This window comes from Thalia democratica, chromosome 1, assembly GCF_965202585.1.
Source record: "Thalia democratica chromosome 1, ktThaDemo2.hap1.1, whole genome shotgun sequence".
In the NCBI taxonomy this organism is placed as follows: Eukaryota; Metazoa; Chordata; class Thaliacea; order Salpida; family Salpidae; genus Thalia; species Thalia democratica.
The window spans coordinates 51,448,770-51,469,546 of record NC_139165.1 but is presented as its reverse complement, the minus strand read 5'-3'; the positions used below and the strand labels follow the sequence as shown (position 1 = coordinate 51,469,546).

At 27.1% G+C, this 20,777-nt stretch overlaps 1 protein-coding gene across 1 annotated transcript; it reads right to left on the bottom strand.

Annotated features, from left to right (window-relative positions):
* Nucleotides 1-15,646: 15,646 nt before the first annotated feature.
* On the bottom strand, nt 15,647-16,602 carry LOC145837306 (uncharacterized). The gene is made up of 3 exons (XM_082945108.1): nt 16,576-16,602; nt 16,404-16,440; nt 15,647-16,029 (listed from the first exon to the last, which is right to left on the bottom strand). The coding sequence occupies exons 1-3, from the start codon at nt 16,600-16,602 to the stop codon at nt 15,647-15,649; spliced, it is 447 nt and encodes a 148-aa protein (XP_082801234.1).
* Nucleotides 16,603-20,777: the final 4,175 nt, after the last annotated feature.

Sequence of the window (20,777 nt, the reverse complement as noted above, 5' to 3'; positions counted from 1 at the left end):
AAAACATAATCTATTTAAAAAAGTTTAAAGTTCTAAAATAGAAAAATATGTAGAATTTTAATACTGTTTTTATTCTATAAACAGTCATAAAAATAAAATATTATACCCGTTATCAACAAAAATTATATTATATTATCATAACATGTTTCATAATATATAGTGATTATAACAAAACATATTTAAAAAAATCATGCTTCGAGAAATAAATTTTAGAAATTAGTGTTTTATTTAAATACATTATTTTAAAGATATACACTGGATTAGACCAGCTGCGAAAGGTAAATGTGCCTGCCTGGGAGAATGTTTTTATTATAAATGAGATGCAGCCTACAAATGGTAAAACTGTCAGCTTTAGTGTCTTAAATTTAATTGGAGTTTATGAGGATGTTGAAAAAACTTGAAAATTATAGTGCCATTGAAGCTTGAATAATAAAGAAAATAGTAATATCAAAATGATTGAATTATTTGAATATGAAAAATTGAATAAAATAAAAACATTTTTGAAAGTTGTTAAGCTGGCTTGAATTTTAAGAAAAAAATCAAACAAACTTCAAACAAGCTTAAGTAAATCAATAAACCTGACAACCTTTAAAATTAGCCTAAATGGATTGAGTTTTTTTAGTATGAAACTAGTCAAACTTGCAAAACACTGTTCTTAAATATCTAAGTTTAATACACATTTAATGTAAATTTTAATAAATACTCGAAATGAAAAAAAATCATTATCTTTTTTTTAGTTTAAAAAGTTTTTATTAAAAGTATTGAAACAATTTATTTCTTAATTCTTATTTAATGACAATATTGAGCAATGAGCTATGCTCATTGAGCATACTTAAACATTCTTTGTGTAAAAATTTACACACAGATGTTTTAAGTATAATTCTGATAAATATAAAAATTACAGCAAAATAAAATATTCAAGTTAGCAAAATAACTAATTAAGATTTTTGATAATGACTTGTTCTTTGTAGTTATCAATTTATTTATAAATTTCTTAAAGAGAAATATATTTCTTAATTTACTTAAAATCAAAAAAATTTAAATTGAATTTATACTTAAAAGTACTTATCAAATTTTACCATGTAGTATATTAATATTTTATTAAATTAAAATTTTTAAATCTTACTATTTGACACAATAAGCTTAAGTAAAAAATTAAACTATAACATACTGACAATTTTATTAATAGGGTAAATATGCAGTAATACTTTTATCACAGTTATATTTTCTATAACAATTGAATTCAAAAATTATTAAGGTAATCACATGTTTAAAATGCTAGATTTTTGAAATTTTTTTCTTACACTTAAACTAGAAATTTTATTCTTTTTTTAATATAGTTATTAATTACTTTAGTTTAAACTTTATTTATAGGTACTTAATACCCTTTTTAAACTTATTTTATTTTTTACTGCTAAAAATTTAAGCATAAATAAATTAGTTGTAAAATAAAAATTAAATATATTTTACTGGAACAATAAAAATTAAATAAAACTCAAAAAGGTTATTATCTAGTATTGAACAATAGAATTAAAAAAACACAATTTTATAATCAATTTGAGCTTTTGATCACTTTTGTGTCTTTTTATAAGAAGCTTTGATTAAATAGTGTTAGTTTTAATGTTTAAGTTTCTTTAATTTTAATACTCATAAATTTACAAATAAAAACAAACTAGATTCTTAAAAAAAATTTGATGGCTATTTTAAAAACTATATGTATATATAAACGTTATATTTTAACAATAAACTAATAAAACAAAAAAAAAAAAAGAAGTAACAAAATTATAAGCAAAAAATTATGAAATTGCTACTCATTATTCTACTATATGGGTGGAGAATTTTTTAGTCTGCTGGCCAGGTATAACAAAATAAAAGCGGAGTGGGTAAAAAATGTCATCAAGAAGTGTAATTTTGAACAATTATACTAAAAGAGTTATAAAACACTTGAAAAAAGCAAAATTGTAACAAAATAAACCTTTTATAAACACTACTATGTACAAAATTTTTTATTAAGATTAATTTAAACTTACTGCTATAAAATAACTCAATTTTATTTGTTTTCCACAATAGTCTTTATGATTTTAAATTAAGGTTAGGAATCTTAAAGACTATAAAAACAGCCTGAAGTACTATATGATAGCCTTAGTTTATTTGAACACCACAAAAAATTTTTTTGAGTCAGGAGTGCAATTATATATAAACTAGTTTGAATTTTACACAATTGACTGCATATTTATTATCTTATTTTGCACAAGAAAATTTTTAAGTTAAAAAAAAATATTTAAATATACACATTTTTAGTCTAGTCTACTTTTAAACTTATTTTTATAGTTATTACAGGGTTTCTATGCACTAGGCAAAATTATATTAAATCAGACTAAATTTGAGTTACATCTAAAATAGTTTTTATAAAATAATGTATATGCACAACTTCCGTTTATATTCAGTTTTATTTTCCAGTAACCAAGATAAGCATTGTTTATTTTCCCATCATATTTGAAAAAAATCTAAATTATAATTTAACTCCTTAAATTTAAATATTTTACTTTTTTATACAACTATGAAGAATATATAAGGTTTTTATAATGACAAACAAAACAAAAATTAGTTACAAGCAATAAAAAAAACCACTGTTAAATTATATATTACACATTTTTTGTATATGTGTTGTCAATATTTATTTTCACTTACAACTGTCAACTGTAAACATAGAGTAACTTAAATTTATTATCTTGCAATTATTTCCTATAATGCGACCAGCTATCAACGGGCACTTACACCCTTTAAGTTAACTTTTATTAGAATAGCAAACACTGTAGATAAAACTCTTAGTTTTTGGTCGAGCCATTATTCAAGTCCTTATGTTACAAAGCTGTATAAATTTAAAGAAACTTGAAAAAATCTCAATAAGTTTTTTTCTTGATGTTTAACTTTGTAATTTTGAAAAGTAATATTATTATCTTTTAAGCTATATTATTAATACCTTAAAGCTGTTTTTTTAGGTTCTACCATTATAAATATAATATAATTATGATTACACAATTTAGGAAATATTGAAAGAATATAAAATTCCCTAAAACAAAAGATCTGCTAAATAGTTCTTTTTTGGTCAAATCATAAATTAATTAAAACATTCATCTAGTACAGTTGCTTGAATATATACTGTATTGTATAGTGTATGTATTGTATAAACTTGAAATATATGTCTTTATGATTCATTCTAACTTTTGTTTTTATAGTTGTATCTAGCTATTAATAATTATAATATTATTAATTAGGTGTAACAAAGCTTAAAAAACAAAAAGGCAAACGACAAATAAAACTAGAAATTAGTTATAAATTGTACAATGTTAAAAGCACAGAACAAACAAAAGCAGAGCGTTATTGAACTAAATATACAGACAATGAACTCAACCACACTACCGGCAAAAACAGCATCCGAGACAACCTATAACCAGTTTCGTCCTTACTAGGACTAATCAGGCAGGCAAAGTCGCGAGAAACCGCTGTTGAGGTCTGACCAAGCGCGCTAAAGTATATAAGCATTGAAGCGACCATTTGTGAGTAAGGTTGAAAAAAGTTATGCAGTTAACTCGTTCACAGCTTAACATCTAAGATATTACTAGCTTGTTGTGAGATTATAGTCTACGCTGTGCCTGCTTATGAGTCACAATGATGACGAAACCGTTCGTAGGTTGTTTCGGATTCTGTTGTTGTTGACAATGCGTTTAAGTTAGTTATTTATAATTGATGGCGAAAACATTTCAATTTTTTTAATGATCGCCGAAATAGAATTACTGGTAAATGAACTAACTGATTTTGATCATTTTTAGGTAATAAATAAATCGGACTATGTCTTTTTTTTCTTGTACAAGATTGAAAGTTTTATCCATAAATTATTATAAAGTTTGGTCTACATTATAAAAGAATATTAATTCTTGTAAATTTGATATTTTAGCTTGAAATTCTTTTTTTAAAGATTGAACTTCAATACGCGTTAAACTTGTACACCTACACAATATAATCTAAGATTTCGATTATAGAGATAAAAATTATGCTAAGAAAAAAAAAGTTGTCAGTATGGCAAAATGCAGAAAACTAAAATTTGTTTCTAGTAATAAAAGTTTGGAATTTTGTGTTTTAAAAAGAACATAGACCTAATTTTTTTCATATAAAAAAAGCGATAAACAAAAATAATTAAAATTGACTAAACGAAGTAAAATCTATAAAAAAGTAAAGGTTCGATAATTGCTTATTTAAAAAATTGGAATTGAGTTAAAAATCAAAGGATAATTGTTTTAAACATTTTAGTATGATAACTCAACATACATAAAAAATACGGGAACGGGTCACTTTTGCACGATCGTCACTTTTGCACGAAGACACTTTTGCACGAGGGGACACTTTTGCACGAGCGTCACTTTTGCACGAAGGGTCACTTTTGCACGAGGGGACACTTTTGCACGGCGACTCTTTTGCACGAGCGTCACTTTAGCACGAGCGGACACTTTTGCACGGCGATTCTTTTGCACGAGCGTCACTTTAGCACGATAAGACACTTTTGCACGGCGTCACTTTTGCACGGAGGGTCACTTTTGCACGAGGGGACACTTTTGCACGGCGACTCTTTTGCACGGAGGGTCACTTTTGCACGAGGGACAGTTTTGCACGGTCGTAACTTTTGCACGCAGGGTCATTTTTTGCACGGCGTCACTTTTTCACGGCGACATTTTTACACGTCAAAACTTTTGCACGACGCATTTGCATGACGGCATTTTTGCAAAGCGTCACTTTTGTACGGCGTTATATTTTCACGGATATACCTATGAACTGCGAACATGTTAAACAATCAGTCAATTTTGAATGGAGCTTCACTTTTGCACGCTTCTAACTCAAATAAAAATTAAATAATATTCGCTTTTAAACCCAAGATGTTTTAAATGATTAAAATGTGGTATTGTTTTAATGAAATTTTAAATTTTAATGTAAACTTTTTATGAATTTATTCTTACAAAATTTTGTTTTACAAAATAATTTTCGGTCAAAGACCTCGTTAGTGCTTGAATAAAGAGTTCTTAAAAAAAAGTTTTTATTTAAAGTTTTACGGAGAACAATATAATTACGTACAACAATTCATTAATTCATGTTTATAATCTTTATTAAGATAAACTAGATGATTAACTAAAATAAACTAAAATTTATAACTCTAAATGAAAACAATTTTGAATACATTAAATAAAAATAATCTTAACCTCGTTAAATTTTAAACAGAAAGATAAATTTAGTTTAGTAAGGCTTTAAAACACGAATCTTGAATATTATTTTTTACTTATATTTTCTTGATGTTAAAATTAGCATAATATAGTTGTTAAACAAATATTTTAAATTTATTTCAATTTTAAACAATTGTTAAAGAAATAAAAGATAGTTAATTTATGAAGTATAAAGGTATTTCAGATTTTACTTGATGTTTATTTTTCAGTTAAATTTTTAATTTAGCGTGAGAATAAAAAGAGCAATAAAAGAGCGCATTTTTAATGATTTCAATTTGGATTATTTCATTGCTATAATGTTGCATGATCATGACAAGCCAATGAGAGAGTAACATTTGGAAGTTTGAACTTATGTTCAAAGAAAATATACCATATTAGTTCTTAACCGCTGCAACATTTCAATAATGAGGCTTGGCAGAATTCTTTTTTTATCGGTCAGTTGAAATATGGAACAGACTCACAAATAAATTAGTTTCTTGGAGAAATTTTAAAGAATTTCGATTAAAGTTAAAAAGTTTTATCAGAATTATATTTGTGTTAGTAAATTAATAAGTAACTTTTATCAACCGTTGATTTAATTTTAATATTTAGCTTAATTTATAGTTCAATTTTATTAGCAGCACCTTTACTCTATCAATAATGAGTCCTTTTTCAATGTATTTAATTATTATTCATCTAGTCAGTCGATTGTTAATGTCCTTCGAACGTTAGGCTTTTATTTTTGTTTTTAGTCAATGAATTTAAATATTTGAAGTTGATCTTTCTACATTAAAACGTAAATAAGTATGAGTTTGTGGTTAAAATTTTGCTTTTTATGTTAACCTATGAATTATATATCAAATTATGTTTTTATCTTTCTTCTAATAAATAAACTATTTGTGTTAATTTTATTTTTTGTTTATATGTCTTTCAGTTTAAGTGATCTAGGTTTTGATGCCTAGGTCCATCATATGGACAACAAACTTTTAACCGTATAGTAAAATATATAAAAAGACATAGTTGTTAATTAATATATTAAAGTTCAAAATTAAGTAGAACAATTTACTTACACTTAAAAGATTTTTTATCCTAGTTTCTAAATAAATTATTTTTTTTGGCCCTGGTATGAATCTTTTATAAATAATTTTATTTTATCTTTCCTTAGTTTGTTTCTAACATAAACTTTTACTGTTTAAGATTTCAAATCTTTTATTTTTTGCCTTCATTTTAAGTATGTTATAAAATTTTAGTTTTCAGTTTCATTTTATGTTAAAAATTTGGTACTAGCTAAAAAATTATCTACTAAAATGCAAAGTTGATGTTCCGTGCAAAAAAGTCATCGTGCCAAAAAGTCGCTGTGCAAAAATTTCGTCGTAAATATGTGACGTTGTGCAACAATGCTACCGTAAAAAAATGTCGCCGTGCAAAAATGACTCTGCTTGCAAAAGTGACGCTGTGCAAAAGCTTTCCATCGTGCAAAAGTGACCCTCCGTGCAAAAGAGTCGCCGTGCAAAAGTGTCCCCTCGTGCAAAAGTGACCCTCCGTACAAAAGTGACGCCGTGTAAAAGTGTCACCTCGTGCTAAAGTGACGCTCGTGCAAAAGAGTCGCCGTGCAAAAGTGTCCCTTCGTGCAAAAGTGACGCTGTGCAAAAGTGTCCCCTCGTGCTAAAGTGACGCTCGTGCAAAAGAGTCGCCGTGCAAAAGTGTGCCCTCGTGCAAAACTGACGCTCGTGCAAAAGTGACACCCACCCAAAAAATACAGTTCAACAAAAAAAAAACTTAAGTGTTTAAAATTGTTTAACTAATATTGAGTTGTTTTGTTTTATTAAAATTGCTTCAGAGTTTAAAATAACTTGTTTTTGTACATTTTTTTGTAAAATATTTTCATTATTTAAATTTATAAGATTACATTTATTTTCTATTTCATTCATAAACAACAGATAAAAAATCAAAAAATATTTTAATATCTGTCGTTAAACTAATCCTTTTATGTTTATTTAAAGTTGTTGAAAACTGATTCCAGAAATATTTAAAAATATCTTCTACTCTGTGTTGGGACGACACAAGCATTGACAAAATTAGTTTAAGTGGTATTTAAGTGGTAATGTGTAACTTCGTAATTAGGAAGAGGATTAAGTAACTAAAAGTAAGTAAAGACATTGCATTTTTATTTGTTTGTTTTTAACTTAAGAACACTTAGTTATTTTTTATCTGATTATGTTAAAATATCTTTAAAAATACTTAAGATTTTGCAAAAAAAAAATGGCTTGTAGATATCAATAAGGTTTACAAACGTATGTATTTTTTTTTTCAAACTGAAATTACTTTTTTAGATATAGTATTTTAAATATTTTTTAAAGAATTTGAATTGTCATGTAACCACTGTGGTGTAATGACGAACTCATCATAATCGACCACTAAAACCTTGTATAAACCATGGTCTGGATGTAAAAGACTTACCAAAAGTTTATTTAATCTCATTCTGTTTATTTTAATTTAAAACGAATTGTCTTTTTATGTCAGTCTTATTGGTCATCTAAAACTTATGCAGAAGATAATACTGTAAAGTTTACTTATAGTATTTAAGTTATTGTACTGTTTTTAACAATGCTTTTACTACTAGTACAGTCACTTTTTTTTTCATAAATTTCCGTTCTACGAAAGTGTTATAGCTTAATAATACTGAAAAACGGTTAAAAATAGTTTACTTGGAGTTAACTCGAAATTTTTTTGAAAAAATACTAAAACCACTATAAATATTTATGATACAATAAGTACATAGTTGTTGAACCAGTTCAAGGGTAACATGCTATTTAACATGCTGTTTTGCGTAATATACTAAAAAATATTGTTTATAATCAGGCTTTTTTACACAAGTAAAGTATAATTATGGTTTTTTGTAATATTTTTTGCTACTAACTTAACAAAAACACCTTTAAATTCAAAAGTGCAAAAAAAAACGTACGTCAGCTAACTTGAATTCAAAAAGTACTAGGAATATATAAAACAACATAAAAAAAACAAGAACAAATTTTGAATTTTTTATCTTTTTTAAAACATAAAAATGACCGAACTCTAACACAAAATTTAATGAGTTCTACAAAATATATTATTATATCGCGAAATCTTCTTACTTTAAATTAGTATTTTAATACAAACTCTTTCTTGTTCAACCAGAACTTGTGGTTATCTTGATAGCAATACAATACTTTCTAATATATTTGTTCTGCTTAAAGTATTTCATTTTCTAATATCATACTTTAAAAACTTAGGAAAAAGGTTAGTACAGTTTCGAGTATAATTTTGATATACTATTTTATTATTTTTACTTCCTAAAAAGTAAATATACCTTTATAAGTTTTATGCAGAAATATCTTAGTATAAAAATGGTATGGTTTCTTAATGTTAAGTAACTGAATATGATTTTTTTTGTGAATCTTATAATTAAAAAATCAGGTTAAAAATTACCAGTTTTTAGTTGATCTTTAAAAAAATTAATACCGAATCAGCTAAAAAATTTTTTTTTACTAATAAGTTTGTATTTTTAACATAGCGAAAACGAGAAAGTTATATTTTTGTAATATTTACTTCAAAAAAAAAAGCTACTTTTTCTTTATGAACTGAAGTTTAAATATATATTAATGACCAAAACTTAAGCATACAAAATACAATTTTACGTGTAACTACGCGTAGGAGTGAGACAAGTTTTTACTTAGCTTCAACTAGATTTTTAAATTTAGTTTTAATATACATTTAATGAAGCTTACTAACAAAATGGTTAGTTTAAGTCAGTATAATTTTTTAATCATGTCTAAATAAAATAGTGTTAAAGTTTTTAACTCAGAAATAATAATTTTATCAGTTTAATTTAACTAAAACTGTATAATGTAATGTTTAACAAAAAGTTTAGTATTCGTTTTACAAGGCTTAAGTTAAATATCGAAGTAATGTTAACTTAACCCTAAAAGTTTAGGTTAGTTTTATGACTAGTTTTTTAAATCTCTTATGTTTTTAATGTTTTTGCTAAACTTCAGTAGTTAAGCAATTTTTTTAATACAAAAAATACCATTTAAAGAAACTTTATTTAGTGATAATATGTAAGCTAAAAAAATGTTTGACATAAAGTTCGTATATTAATCTTAATTTTTTTTAGGGAAGCACTTTATCTTCAGTCATTGAAAGTTTTGTTTACTTTCTTTCATTCAAAAATGAAAGCAAATTCTATGATGCAGCTAAATGTTGTCCCGGTTGTCAGGTTAGTTTAGTAAATATTACATTTTTAGTTTTTAAAACTCTGTTATTTGTTACTTATTAATCAGAATTGACACAATCTGTCTATTTTATTAAGAATAATTATACAATTTGTTATCTAACTTAGTTAAAATGTCATATTCATACAGTTAGGTATAAAATATAAAATAAATGCTGATTCTCTGAAGCTAGTACTTTTTTATATAAATGAATATTTTAGCAGCAAAATTTGTTTGGTGGAAAATATTCTATGTACAAGCTAAATACTTTTTTAAAATGATCAAAAAATCCGAGTATGTACAAAATGTCAAATAATTTTTGTCATTTGAAATTTTCAAACATAGATTCTTTTTTTTTTGCCTTTATTCTTTAAAAGCTTTGTATATCTACATGTGCATCAATTTAGAAACTAACAAGGTTTAGTTTTGTAAATAATTTATTACGTTTAAATCTCCAGTACGTAAATTAAGTTATGTACAAATTATAATTTATTAGTTGACATTTTTGTAATCTGAATAATTAGACGTAAATGAAAGTATTTTGTTTTTTCTTGTTTAAAACCTTTTTCTAGATTTTGCTACAAAAAGATATAAAAATAACTAAAATATGGTTATTTTAATTACTATAAACTATCTCTTTTAATTAATATGTTTTAAGTAGTTGTTTTCTACCATCATTAAATTATCAGTAAGATCTAGATAAGCATTTTTTTTTTAATTTAAATAATTTTTTGAGATATGGCGCCTAAAAACGTTTTATAAGAATTTTAATTGTCAGAATTTTAGTTGTCGTAATTTAAATAGTCGTGTAAACGTTTAAAATTTATCTTAATTTCTGTCAAAATCATACTTTTTGATCTCTTAAAGAAAGAAGCTTTAAATTTTGCTGTAATTCTTTATAAATCAAATGTTTATTTTTAAATATCGATATACATTTTTTGTGCTATAGTAATAATTTTTTACAAGATTATCGTTTTTTTATTCTAAAGTTGCGTGGTAAATGTTTAACCGACTTAATTGATGTTCCGTTCATTGTCTGCTATACAAGTATCTTATTTAGACAGATAAACAACTTAACCAGATTTTTGAAGAAAAAACCACCGAAAATATAAAACAACAATATAAAGAACCAGTATGTGGAAACATACAAGAAATTTTTCACTTAGAACGTAAACTTTACGAAAAGTTGATAAAAGTACAAATAAGTAAAGCAGAGCTGTACAATGACTTAATGGAAAAAAATATTGAATACACAATTGAACTCCAGAATATTGTCATTGAGCAAATTAAATCAATGAGTAAGGATTTAGATGATAAATTTACAAATCTTGAAGCTATTAACATGGAAAATTTTTCTGATCTGTATAGAAAGATATCAAAAATTGGTTGCACATTGTTTGAAACTCGTGAAGAAGTTAAAAATAAAAGCATCAATAAAAATTGTGTATTAATTAAAAACAGAATAAAACAAAACTAACTGTTTCTTGCTTCTTCGATTGCTAAGTTTTTTTTAGTGTTTAGAGTCTTTGACAAAAAGTTTTGCCTTTAATAATTTTAGAAGTTTAAGAACTATTAAAATTTTGATAGTATATTTACATAAATAATCATAAGAACTAAGTTATTTAAATGCTACATTGTTGAAAATATAACTAATAGTTTACATGTAAAGTTATTAGTATTAAGTTTTTTTATAACTGCTGATTTTCATTGCACATTTCTTTTCTGAGAGTACAAAAAACTTTTACTAACAACTTTATAGAATAATAGTTGATAAAATCAAATTGTTGATAATAATTTGTGCGGTAATTGTCTTACTACTTTTTAAGAAATTGATTTTTTTTATTTTTAGTCGTTAAAACTTAAAAAACTTCTTTATAATAAACCATTTCTTTAGTATTTCTGCTCTGGAAAAACACAGACTTCAACTTTATGTTTAATATAAAAGAAGTACAATTTTTTTGATCAACTCAAGACAACAGTTTTTACTAAAAGTGAAAAACACTTAATATGATTTGTATAAGAACTAAAACTCATTGCTTTGAACAACCATAACAGTTAAAAAAACTCAAGTCAAACTATCAAAAAAGTTGTAGATAAAGCAAAAAACAATTTAAAAAAAGTATTTGAAATAATTAAAATAAAATAAAAAAGCGAAAAAAGTTACAGGGTAAACATAAAGCTTATAACTAATTTTAAAATAAAATTATAATAATAAACATATAGATTACTCCGTAACTCACATTAATAAATTTAAATTTTCTACAAGTAAACTAATGTGTGAACTACAGAAAGTTTATACAAAATTTTCGTTCTAAGGTAACCAACTGTATATAAATATGATAAGCACTACTGAACTTTATTACTAATACCACAAAAAACCCCTAAGATTTTTTGTGAAATTGTTTTTCTAGACGTTTATGAAAGTCATCAGTTATTAAGTCTTCCATTGGTTGTATATAATTCATTTTACAAAGAGCAATTTTTGTTTGAGATTTAGCATTATCAGGCATATTACGGTTAGTATTAGTGTTGCTCTCATCATACTTTTCACTTACGTACTGTTTACGATTAAGTTGATCAATTTGCTTATCTCTGTTTTGAATGCGACTCGGCTGGACCGGTAGAGTATATTCTGTAAGCTGCGCTCTTTGTCTTATATAAGATCTCATTACGTCTTTTCGAATCGTGCTACCTTTGTATACACTACGATTGTTTTGACACGACTGCATATGTTTGTTAATACTGCAAGAGTCTTTCGTTGAATTTAGGTTTTCAAACTTACAATAACTTTCTGTTGAATTTTTGTCATTATTTAAGTTTACATTTTCATTATTTATACTGTTTCTACTCAAAACAAAGTTTAGTGTACTAAGATTGCTGGTACCGTTCAAAAATTCATTTATAGCTTTCAAAGAGTTTTTATCGCAAGCTTCTCTGTTAGTTCTCCCCCAATCTTCGTGTATACTTCTAAAACCACTAATGTTTGAAAGATCTGAAACGTGAGCACTAATGGTATTTTGAGTATTACTTTCGCTGGTGTTTTCTTTATCAATTTTGTTAGTCTGGTTAGAGTTATCTTTTTTATTACAACTCAAAGAATCATTTTGCTTTTCTTTTTCAATTTCCGAAGTGGTTTGCATTTTTTCTAGTCCAGAGTTTTCTTCAACTTCAAGCTTAAGCTTTGTTTTAAAGTTTATATCATTATTCTGATTAACAATAGTAGTTTTTATTAATTTGTTATCTATACTCATAGGAGTTATTTCTATTGGCCTTTCTATACAAGTCGAATTCTCTACGATGTCAGGTATTTCTTTGTAAGGTTTTTTTTGAATATTGTCATCAAAATTAAAAATAATGTTTGGTAGCTTTGCTGAAACTATATCCTTTTTTTTACAACTTATCTTATTTCTTTTTTTAACATGTGGGTTTATAATTTCAGTCAAGCTGTTTGGAACATTAAAGTTTTTTTTTATTACTTCTTGTTCTTCATGCTTCTTTTCATAAATACTTTCTGTTAAGTTTCTTCCAAAGTAATTAGTTTTTTGTTCACTTTTAAAACTTTTTCTATAAAATGAATCTTCTAAAAAAATCTCTTTTTGATCTGTAGTATTTAAACTAACTGGTAATACTGCTTGATTAGCTTGGAAAAATTCTGTAACTTGTTTGACGGTTGCACTTCCCTTGAAATATTCTCTTAGCGGAATGAAGCTTTCGTCGATAGAGTGTCTATTTGTTGAGTTCCAAATACTGTTAAAGTTTTGCATGAAGTTCTGTATGTCTGGATTAGCAATATTCACATCATCATGAACTACTTCTCTGCAGTCTACAGGACTTCCACTGTCTTTAGGAATTTCTAAGCCCATCCAAACTCGTAAAAGCAGTTTAACTTTTGCAACTGTATACTTTACTTGGTTTTTATAATCAGTTTTAATTTCACGAGTTTTACTAGTTTCAGGCTTGTTACACAATGGTGCTTCATTATTGTTCAATTTGCAGTTAGATTCCTGGTTCCTATTTGTTTGTTTGGCAAACTTGCTTTCTATGTAGGATTGTAAGTATGAAATCACATTGTATGTTGGCTCAACAGATTTATCGTTACCACAGCTCTGAGGAGGTTCATTTTGTATAATGTCAGTATCAGATATTGATACCTTTTTTCTTTCATTGTTTGTTCGATTTCTAAAATCTTTATGAAAGTTAAGATACTCCTGTTTTATAGCATCTAAACTGCTGTTTCTTTCTGTTGCCTCAGTCCCAATACTATCATTACTGTTTATTAAAGAATTATTGTTATCCCAATTAGAGATTTTAATCACAACACTTTTGTGTTTTAATGAACTACTTTCATTAAGTGTTGGTCTTAATAAAGTTTCGCTTTGAAACTTTCTAACTAAAGTTTTTGGACTTTCAGAATCGCTGTAATCTACTGCTTTGTTAAAAATTACATGTTTGTGTTCTTCTTCCCTATACTCCATACTAGAACTTACTAAGTAAACTTCACAAAATCAATTTATACATATTTTACAGACATGAAACAAAAATATTATGACAAATATATCAGACTGTTAAACAAAAATATCTTTTCTCAAGTATTAAAAAGGCGTCAACTTTTGTTTCTAAGCAACATTTTATGGACTTAAAAATGGTTAAGTGATCAAATAAAATCACCAAACTAATTATATTTCATTTTTATTTATTACACGAACGTTTTAAAATCTATACTAGTTTCATTTTCAAGTGAAAAATGTTAAAAAAGTTTGAAAATATTTAGTTAGTAAAACAGTTTGAAAAGTAAGTTTTAATTCTGACGTATAAACAAATTTAAATAAATACAAATTTTAGAGTTTTTTAAGTAAAACTTAAGTTAATATATGTTAATAGCTTTGCATTTCTATTCAATGCTGTTTGCGTATTTAGTTTAGGCTGTTCTTCCTCAATCAATATCGATTCTAGGCTGTAGTGTTCGCTTTGTAAAGCTTTGAAACGATGTTAAGAATGCGAACTCTACAGCCTGGAATCAATATTACCTGAGAAAGAATAGCCTAATTTAAATACGCAAAAGCACTTGATTTTGTCTTTCATTGTCCGTCTTATAAACTTATATTGAATGCTCTAATGTAGGTTTCCTAATACTATAACTGTGTTCAGTAGTGTGCTTAAGAATTATTTAATTTAGTAAAGAAAACTTTATAAATAACAAACGCCTTATACTTTGTAACAAGTTTAAATATTGATATCTATTTTAAACTACAATAGTTAATAAACAAAAAACAAAACAGTACCGTTTAAAAAACCAAGTGTAGTTAGAGTAATAAAAACTTGCGGAACTTTTATAAGTTTGGAAACCACTGATCATTAAATTCATACACTTTCCATGTGAATAAAACTTTAGTTAGCTGAACATATTTCTAACTATATTTTATGACATCAAAGTTTTTAATTATCACTTATTAAGCATATTGAACAAAGTCTATGACTGATCAAAAACTTTAACTGCTGTTGGAGATAGTAAGAGGTTGTATTCAAAAAGAGTTTATATCAACTTATTCTTTGCAAAATCGATAAAATTATCGACTTAAGATAGGTAACTTTTTTGTATACTTAAATCATAAAATAATTTTTATTCATTAACGATAACCAAAGCACAATAAAAGCTATATTTTCACTAAAAAGTAAATTATCAAGTAAAGTCTGTTTTTCTAAACACTTTTTAACAAATAAACTTATATTATACCACTTATGTATCTTAAACTATGTATTTTCTAACAAAGTAAGTCTTTAGCTTGCAAATAGCGTAAAAAAAGAAGCTTGCTAAAAAGCTTTTGAACACTTTTGGTACATGTTATGAAAATTAAAACTTTTGTGGGATAAACATTACTTATTTAATTAATTGGCAAGTTGTAATTCAAAAATAAACTTACTTTTACTTTCCCCATCATTATTATAGATAGAAAGACAGTTGTTATAAAGTACAGCTAATGGCTGTTAAAATAAATAACTTTTACCAGTTTGCTACAGTACAAGAAAAAGTTTAAATAAATATAGCAATCAAAATTGAAGTCGTTACTTTATGTAAATAGCATTATAAATTTATCTGACTTCCATGCTTAAACGGTAAAGCTTTTTTTTAATCAAAACTCGTCTCTACATGGTCAACTGGTTTCTGAGACCTGGTGCAGACTTGCCGTAAAAAACGCCGCACCAAATCGTCCCGTTTTCGTCGGAAAACTTCCCGTTGCCCTCGATCAGATTGTTTTTGAAAGTGCCCCTGTAAGTGCACCCGTCCGTCCACGTGTACCTCCCCTCCCCGTTGTACAGGTTGTTCTCGAACCCGCCCTCGTAAACGGCGCCGCTCGGGTAAGTGGCCAGCCCCTGGCCTTCCATCCGGTCGTCCACCCATTCCCCCTCGTAGACGACCCCGTCTTTTTTGTTGGTGTATTTTCCCACCCCGCTTCTGACTATGGTGTCGTCCTCTGTCACTTTGAACTCTCCTTCGTAGATGTCACCGTTGGCGAAAACGAACTTGCCTGGAAAAATATAAAATTTTGCTTTGCTTAATTTAACTATAAAACCTAGAGTAGTTGTTTTACTGATTTAAAAATCTAAAAAAAGTTCATACAAAATTGACGATAACTAAAAAGTTCAAATATATGGCTAAAATATTTTCGTCGTTGTATTAGAAGCGATGTATTAGCAAAAAAAAATTGTAAGGGAAGAGTAAAACTAAAGTTTTATTTTCTGAATAGACTATATAAAAGTCTATAGAAAAGAAGTAAACTCCAATAATTGTTAACCGTTCTAGTGTGACGTGTGTATAATTCAAATTAACACTAATAGTTTGAGAATTTTTAAAAGTAGTATTAGTTTAGTTAGCTTTATTTATTGTTAATAAAGTTCTTACCAGTTTTTACCTTTGGTTTATCTCCTACATCATTTACCTAAAAAGTTATTAGGTTTATTCCGTTATATAAATCAACAAATACAAGATAAAAGTAAGATTTGAACCTTTTGTGCTATATCTGTAAAAAAAAGTTACTTGTTTATTATATTTATCAAGTAATAGCACATCTTACCAGTGAAGTGTTTTCTTTAGTTTCCATATTAAGATTATTGTTTTCCAAAATTACATCGTTTCAAAAAGTTAAGCTGTTTTTTAGTTATTATAACCATGACGACTTGTCAAATAAAACTACTTTAGTTTCATGCTGAAATTACTAACTAATTTCATGATGTTGTTCAGACCTATAACTGTAAAAATGTCGGTTTTTTTTAATACAAATATTAAAAATTATTTAAATTAAACCTATTATGAAAATAAAAAAAGTCAACTTTTAAGTTTTAAATATTTAAAAAGTAAGAAAGTGTGTTAAACAAAAATTATCTAAAATTATTAAACTTCATTTATCTCAAATAAAAGTATAATGAAGCAAAAGTTATTAAACTAACATCCTAGTATATCCCAACTTGAAGCTTTTGTTTACATATCTAAAATAGTTAAAAAAGTTTGAAGTAGCATAAAACTTTGCCTAGTTGAAAGTTACGAGGTTATGTATCAGTATTTACTTAACAACGAACAAAAGCAATAGCGTTATGGAAAGTAAAGTTTCTCTAAAACTAGACTAATTAATATGCTTTATTGACTTCGTAGGTATAAAAAAAAAGTGAAAAACAAGTGCTGCTCTCTTGGCGCTCTGAACATAAGTCGCCATCTTGGAAAAGCTAGATGACCTCCGGGAGAATTTTCTTATTCAACAACGTCGACGGGGCGAACAACTCAATTTGAGTTGTTAACGTGCCATACTCATAAGCTTACGCATACTGTAGCAGACAACTTCTTTAGATCAATTCGAACATTGAACTCCACGCATAAGCCCAAGCATTCGGTGGCATAACTTGTTACTTTTATTTTTAATTTACTTTATTTCATTATTGTATCTTTTTATCTTGCGCGCTTTACATCCGTAGTCAACGAGGAAGTATCAGTCCCTACGTTCTGAACCAGTAAACTGTACGAGCAACCATTTGTTGCAGTACAACTAAAATTGTGAACTACAAGAAGCTTTCTCAAGTAGTAAACCTTTCTTATTGTTTTTTTCGTTTTATTGTATAATAAAGCATATAGATATTTGTTAGTCTATATTTAAACTTAAATTATAAGTAAAATGAATAGGGTATTAGCTCTTAAACCCTCTCACACTCGGTCGCAGACTAAAGATAAAGATGGCCCCGAAGCTACTGCTAATCTGGCTTCTGTCGAAACTGCCAGGCGGTTTTACACAAAGCTAGAGACCCCAGTAGTTCGGAGTACATCACAAGTATTCTATTTGATCAATGTAGTTAAAATATTATAACAGAGAGACTAAAGACAGTAAACAGCTTATTTATATGCTTAACTCAAGCTGTTTCATAGAATTATTAGATTTACCTTTAGCTTAATTTAAAGCTAGGAATACAATAATTCATAGTTTTAAAAATGTTTAAACTATGTTTCTTACAAAACTATAATTATTTTTTTGTGGTACTGAAGTTTAAACAATTATACATAACAAACTAGTGACATTGGTACTAAGTATAAAATTTGTATTTTATATTTTAGTTTATAAGATTTAGCCATTTGAAAACTTAAGCATATCAATTATTTTTTGCCTACGCTAATTGTTCATGATTATTTTAAAAAAACAATAGTTTTTAATTTTTAAAGTTAGATAAATAGCATTTTCAAATTTTTCAAAAAAAATCAGAAGATGCAAATACTTTCAGGGTTGCCACTCTTTGAGTCAAAAAAAATGCCATGAGTCATCCTGGGTTTTTTTCAAATCCTTAAAAAAAACATTTTGCCTCTGGCGCAAACTATTTATACTTTATTTTCTTTTTTTCTTAATAATTAAAAGGAAGGCTTTATGTATATGCTTCTCTGCATTAAATTTTTCTTTAAACTTATGAGAAATACTGTTTTTGAAGTTTTAACATTAAAAGTTTAAATCAATTAAGATTAAAAATCATAGTTTGTGGATAATTTTATGTAAACATGTTAGTTAACTTTACATAAAGTTCAAAGACCTAGAATCACTACCAGATGAGAATCCACAAGAGGCTCATCGACTTGAGATCATCATCCGAAAATGTCAAGCAGATCACATCCATCGTGATCGAGCCAGGCGTAGACGTTGAGGACACTACCGCCGACGACAAAATGTTGACGTGTCTCGTGTTTTAACTTTGTTTTAGACGAATAAATTAGAAATAAAATAAATATAGTAGAGTTAGTATTTTTCTTTTACATTTTAATTAAGCAACTTTAATCTAATTATTTAAAGTACTCACTTGAATGCAAATTTATTAACTTTAATTTTTATATAAACTAAAATCATGATAACTATTAAATTCAATTTTAAAACAAAAACCACGATGTTATTTCTAAGAATAAGGGAGAGCTAGCCAAAAGGCTAGAAAATTTTTAAATAAGCATTTCAAAATCAATTAAATCATGCTCTTGAAAAAATTAGGTATATAAAATAATAAAAACCGCCCTGAGTCATCCTAACTTAAAAAAAGTCAGAACATCCAAGTCTCCCTAAAATTTTCTAGAATTTCAAAACATCCTGACTCTGGATCAGGGTTTTCCAACCGGGGGTGCTCGCATGGTACTCACTGTTTTCTTCATCGACATGCTTTAGCAGCAAAAACTTTTCCTTCAATTCTAAAAAATGTCCTTGATACTTATGTGAAGGCCATCAACTGGATTAGAGGTCGTGCTCTAAAGTCTAAATCACCGACTTTTTAAGTCGTTGTGTCAAGATTATAGTAAAGAACATTCAGTTTTACTTTTCCATATAAAGATCCGCTGGCTATTACGTGGAAGAGCTTTAACGCGAAACGAAGTCAAAGCTTTTCTTAATAAACCATGCCAAATAAATGGAGTCAAAAGAGTTTGATCAAATACTAGCTTATTTGAGTGACATTTTCAGCCTTATGAATAACCAGAGTGTTTCTATGCAAGGGAAAAATACAAGTATATTAAAACTTTGTGAAGTGTTAAATGCTTTCAAAGATAAGTTACTTCTCTGGTGTCGAAGAACTAAGAGGCAGTTTATCAAATTTTCCACGCTCGAAGAATTAACTGATAAAGATGAGTCTTTAATTCCAAATGTGCCTGTAGAAATTATAAATAATTTGGAAATACTATCCAAGTCATTTGATGGATATTTTGGAGTAGGAGCACTGGAAGCATCATAAGAATGGATAATGAATTCATATCCTTTTAGTTTGTATTATATGCCGGATGATGAGTTGTTAAAAGCTAAACTTATTGAATTGTACACGAACCGTTTTCTAAAAATGCAATTTTAAAGCAAAACTCTGGATCAATATTGATGTTGTGCAATGAACATGTTTCCAAGACTTTGTAAAAAAGCACTAAGTATGCTCATCCCATTTTCAACGACTTCCTTATGCAAGTCTGGATTAAGTACTCTTTTGTCAATCAAAACAAAATCTAGAAAATGCTTTAATTCACATGCAGACATTGGGATTGCTATCAGCAACAAAGTGCCATGTTTTAAGAAAGTTTTGTGCAATAAACATTAACAAAAGAGTCACTAAATTTAAAGTAGATTTTAAATTAAAATCTAAATCTTTTCAAAATAGTATTGCATAAACAGAAGTTTAATTTTTCGTTAAATACCTTGTGAATATTTGCCAAACGACGTGTCATTAGGGTTTTTTTCATTAAAGATATAGGATTTGTTTTTTATTTTCGTTTACGTTAATTAAAAAAAATTGTTTAAATATGTATTAGTTATTATTTCATTTGATTAAAAAGTGAAATAAAAAAAAAATTAGAGATAGTGCAGGCAAAACAACAAGCGATGAGCTCAAAACTCACTTGCTTGACCTTCAGAAAACGTTGATCGTTGCAAAGGGGAGAGTGAGTTCTGATGTTTTCTACTTTATAAAAAAAAAAAATCATTTTAATAGTTTGTTGTATTTTTAGTACTTATTTATTACAACAGTACAATATCAAAAAATGATACACAAATCTTTATCGTTCTATTTCAAATTATTCTTAAATAAATCATTGCATGTATTGCAAGGGGTGCGAGAACAAATTGTAACTTTTTAGGGGTGTGGGGCATCAAAAAGGTTGGGAACCACTGCTCTAGAGCATAACTGTTTATACAATAAATCTTACCATGTTTTGCCTACTATCAATTTCATTAAGGCAAGGGGTCGGAAAAATACGTCGAGCAGGCCAAATTTACAATTTTGTTAAGCA

What these genes read in the sequence shown, in the direction of transcription:
- LOC145837306 (XM_082945108.1), bottom strand. Translation starts at nt 16,602, where the DNA reads ATGGAAACTAAAGAAAACACTTCACTG. An exon ending in CTAAAGAAAACACTTCACTG is followed by an intron (nt 16,441 to 16,575) that starts GTAAGATGTGCT and finishes ATAACTTTTTAG; the next exon opens with GTAAATGATGTAGGAGATAA. An exon ending in TAAACCAAAGGTAAAAACTG is followed by an intron (nt 16,030 to 16,403) that starts GTAAGAACTTTA and finishes ATATTTTTCCAG; the next exon opens with GCAAGTTCGTTTTCGCCAAC.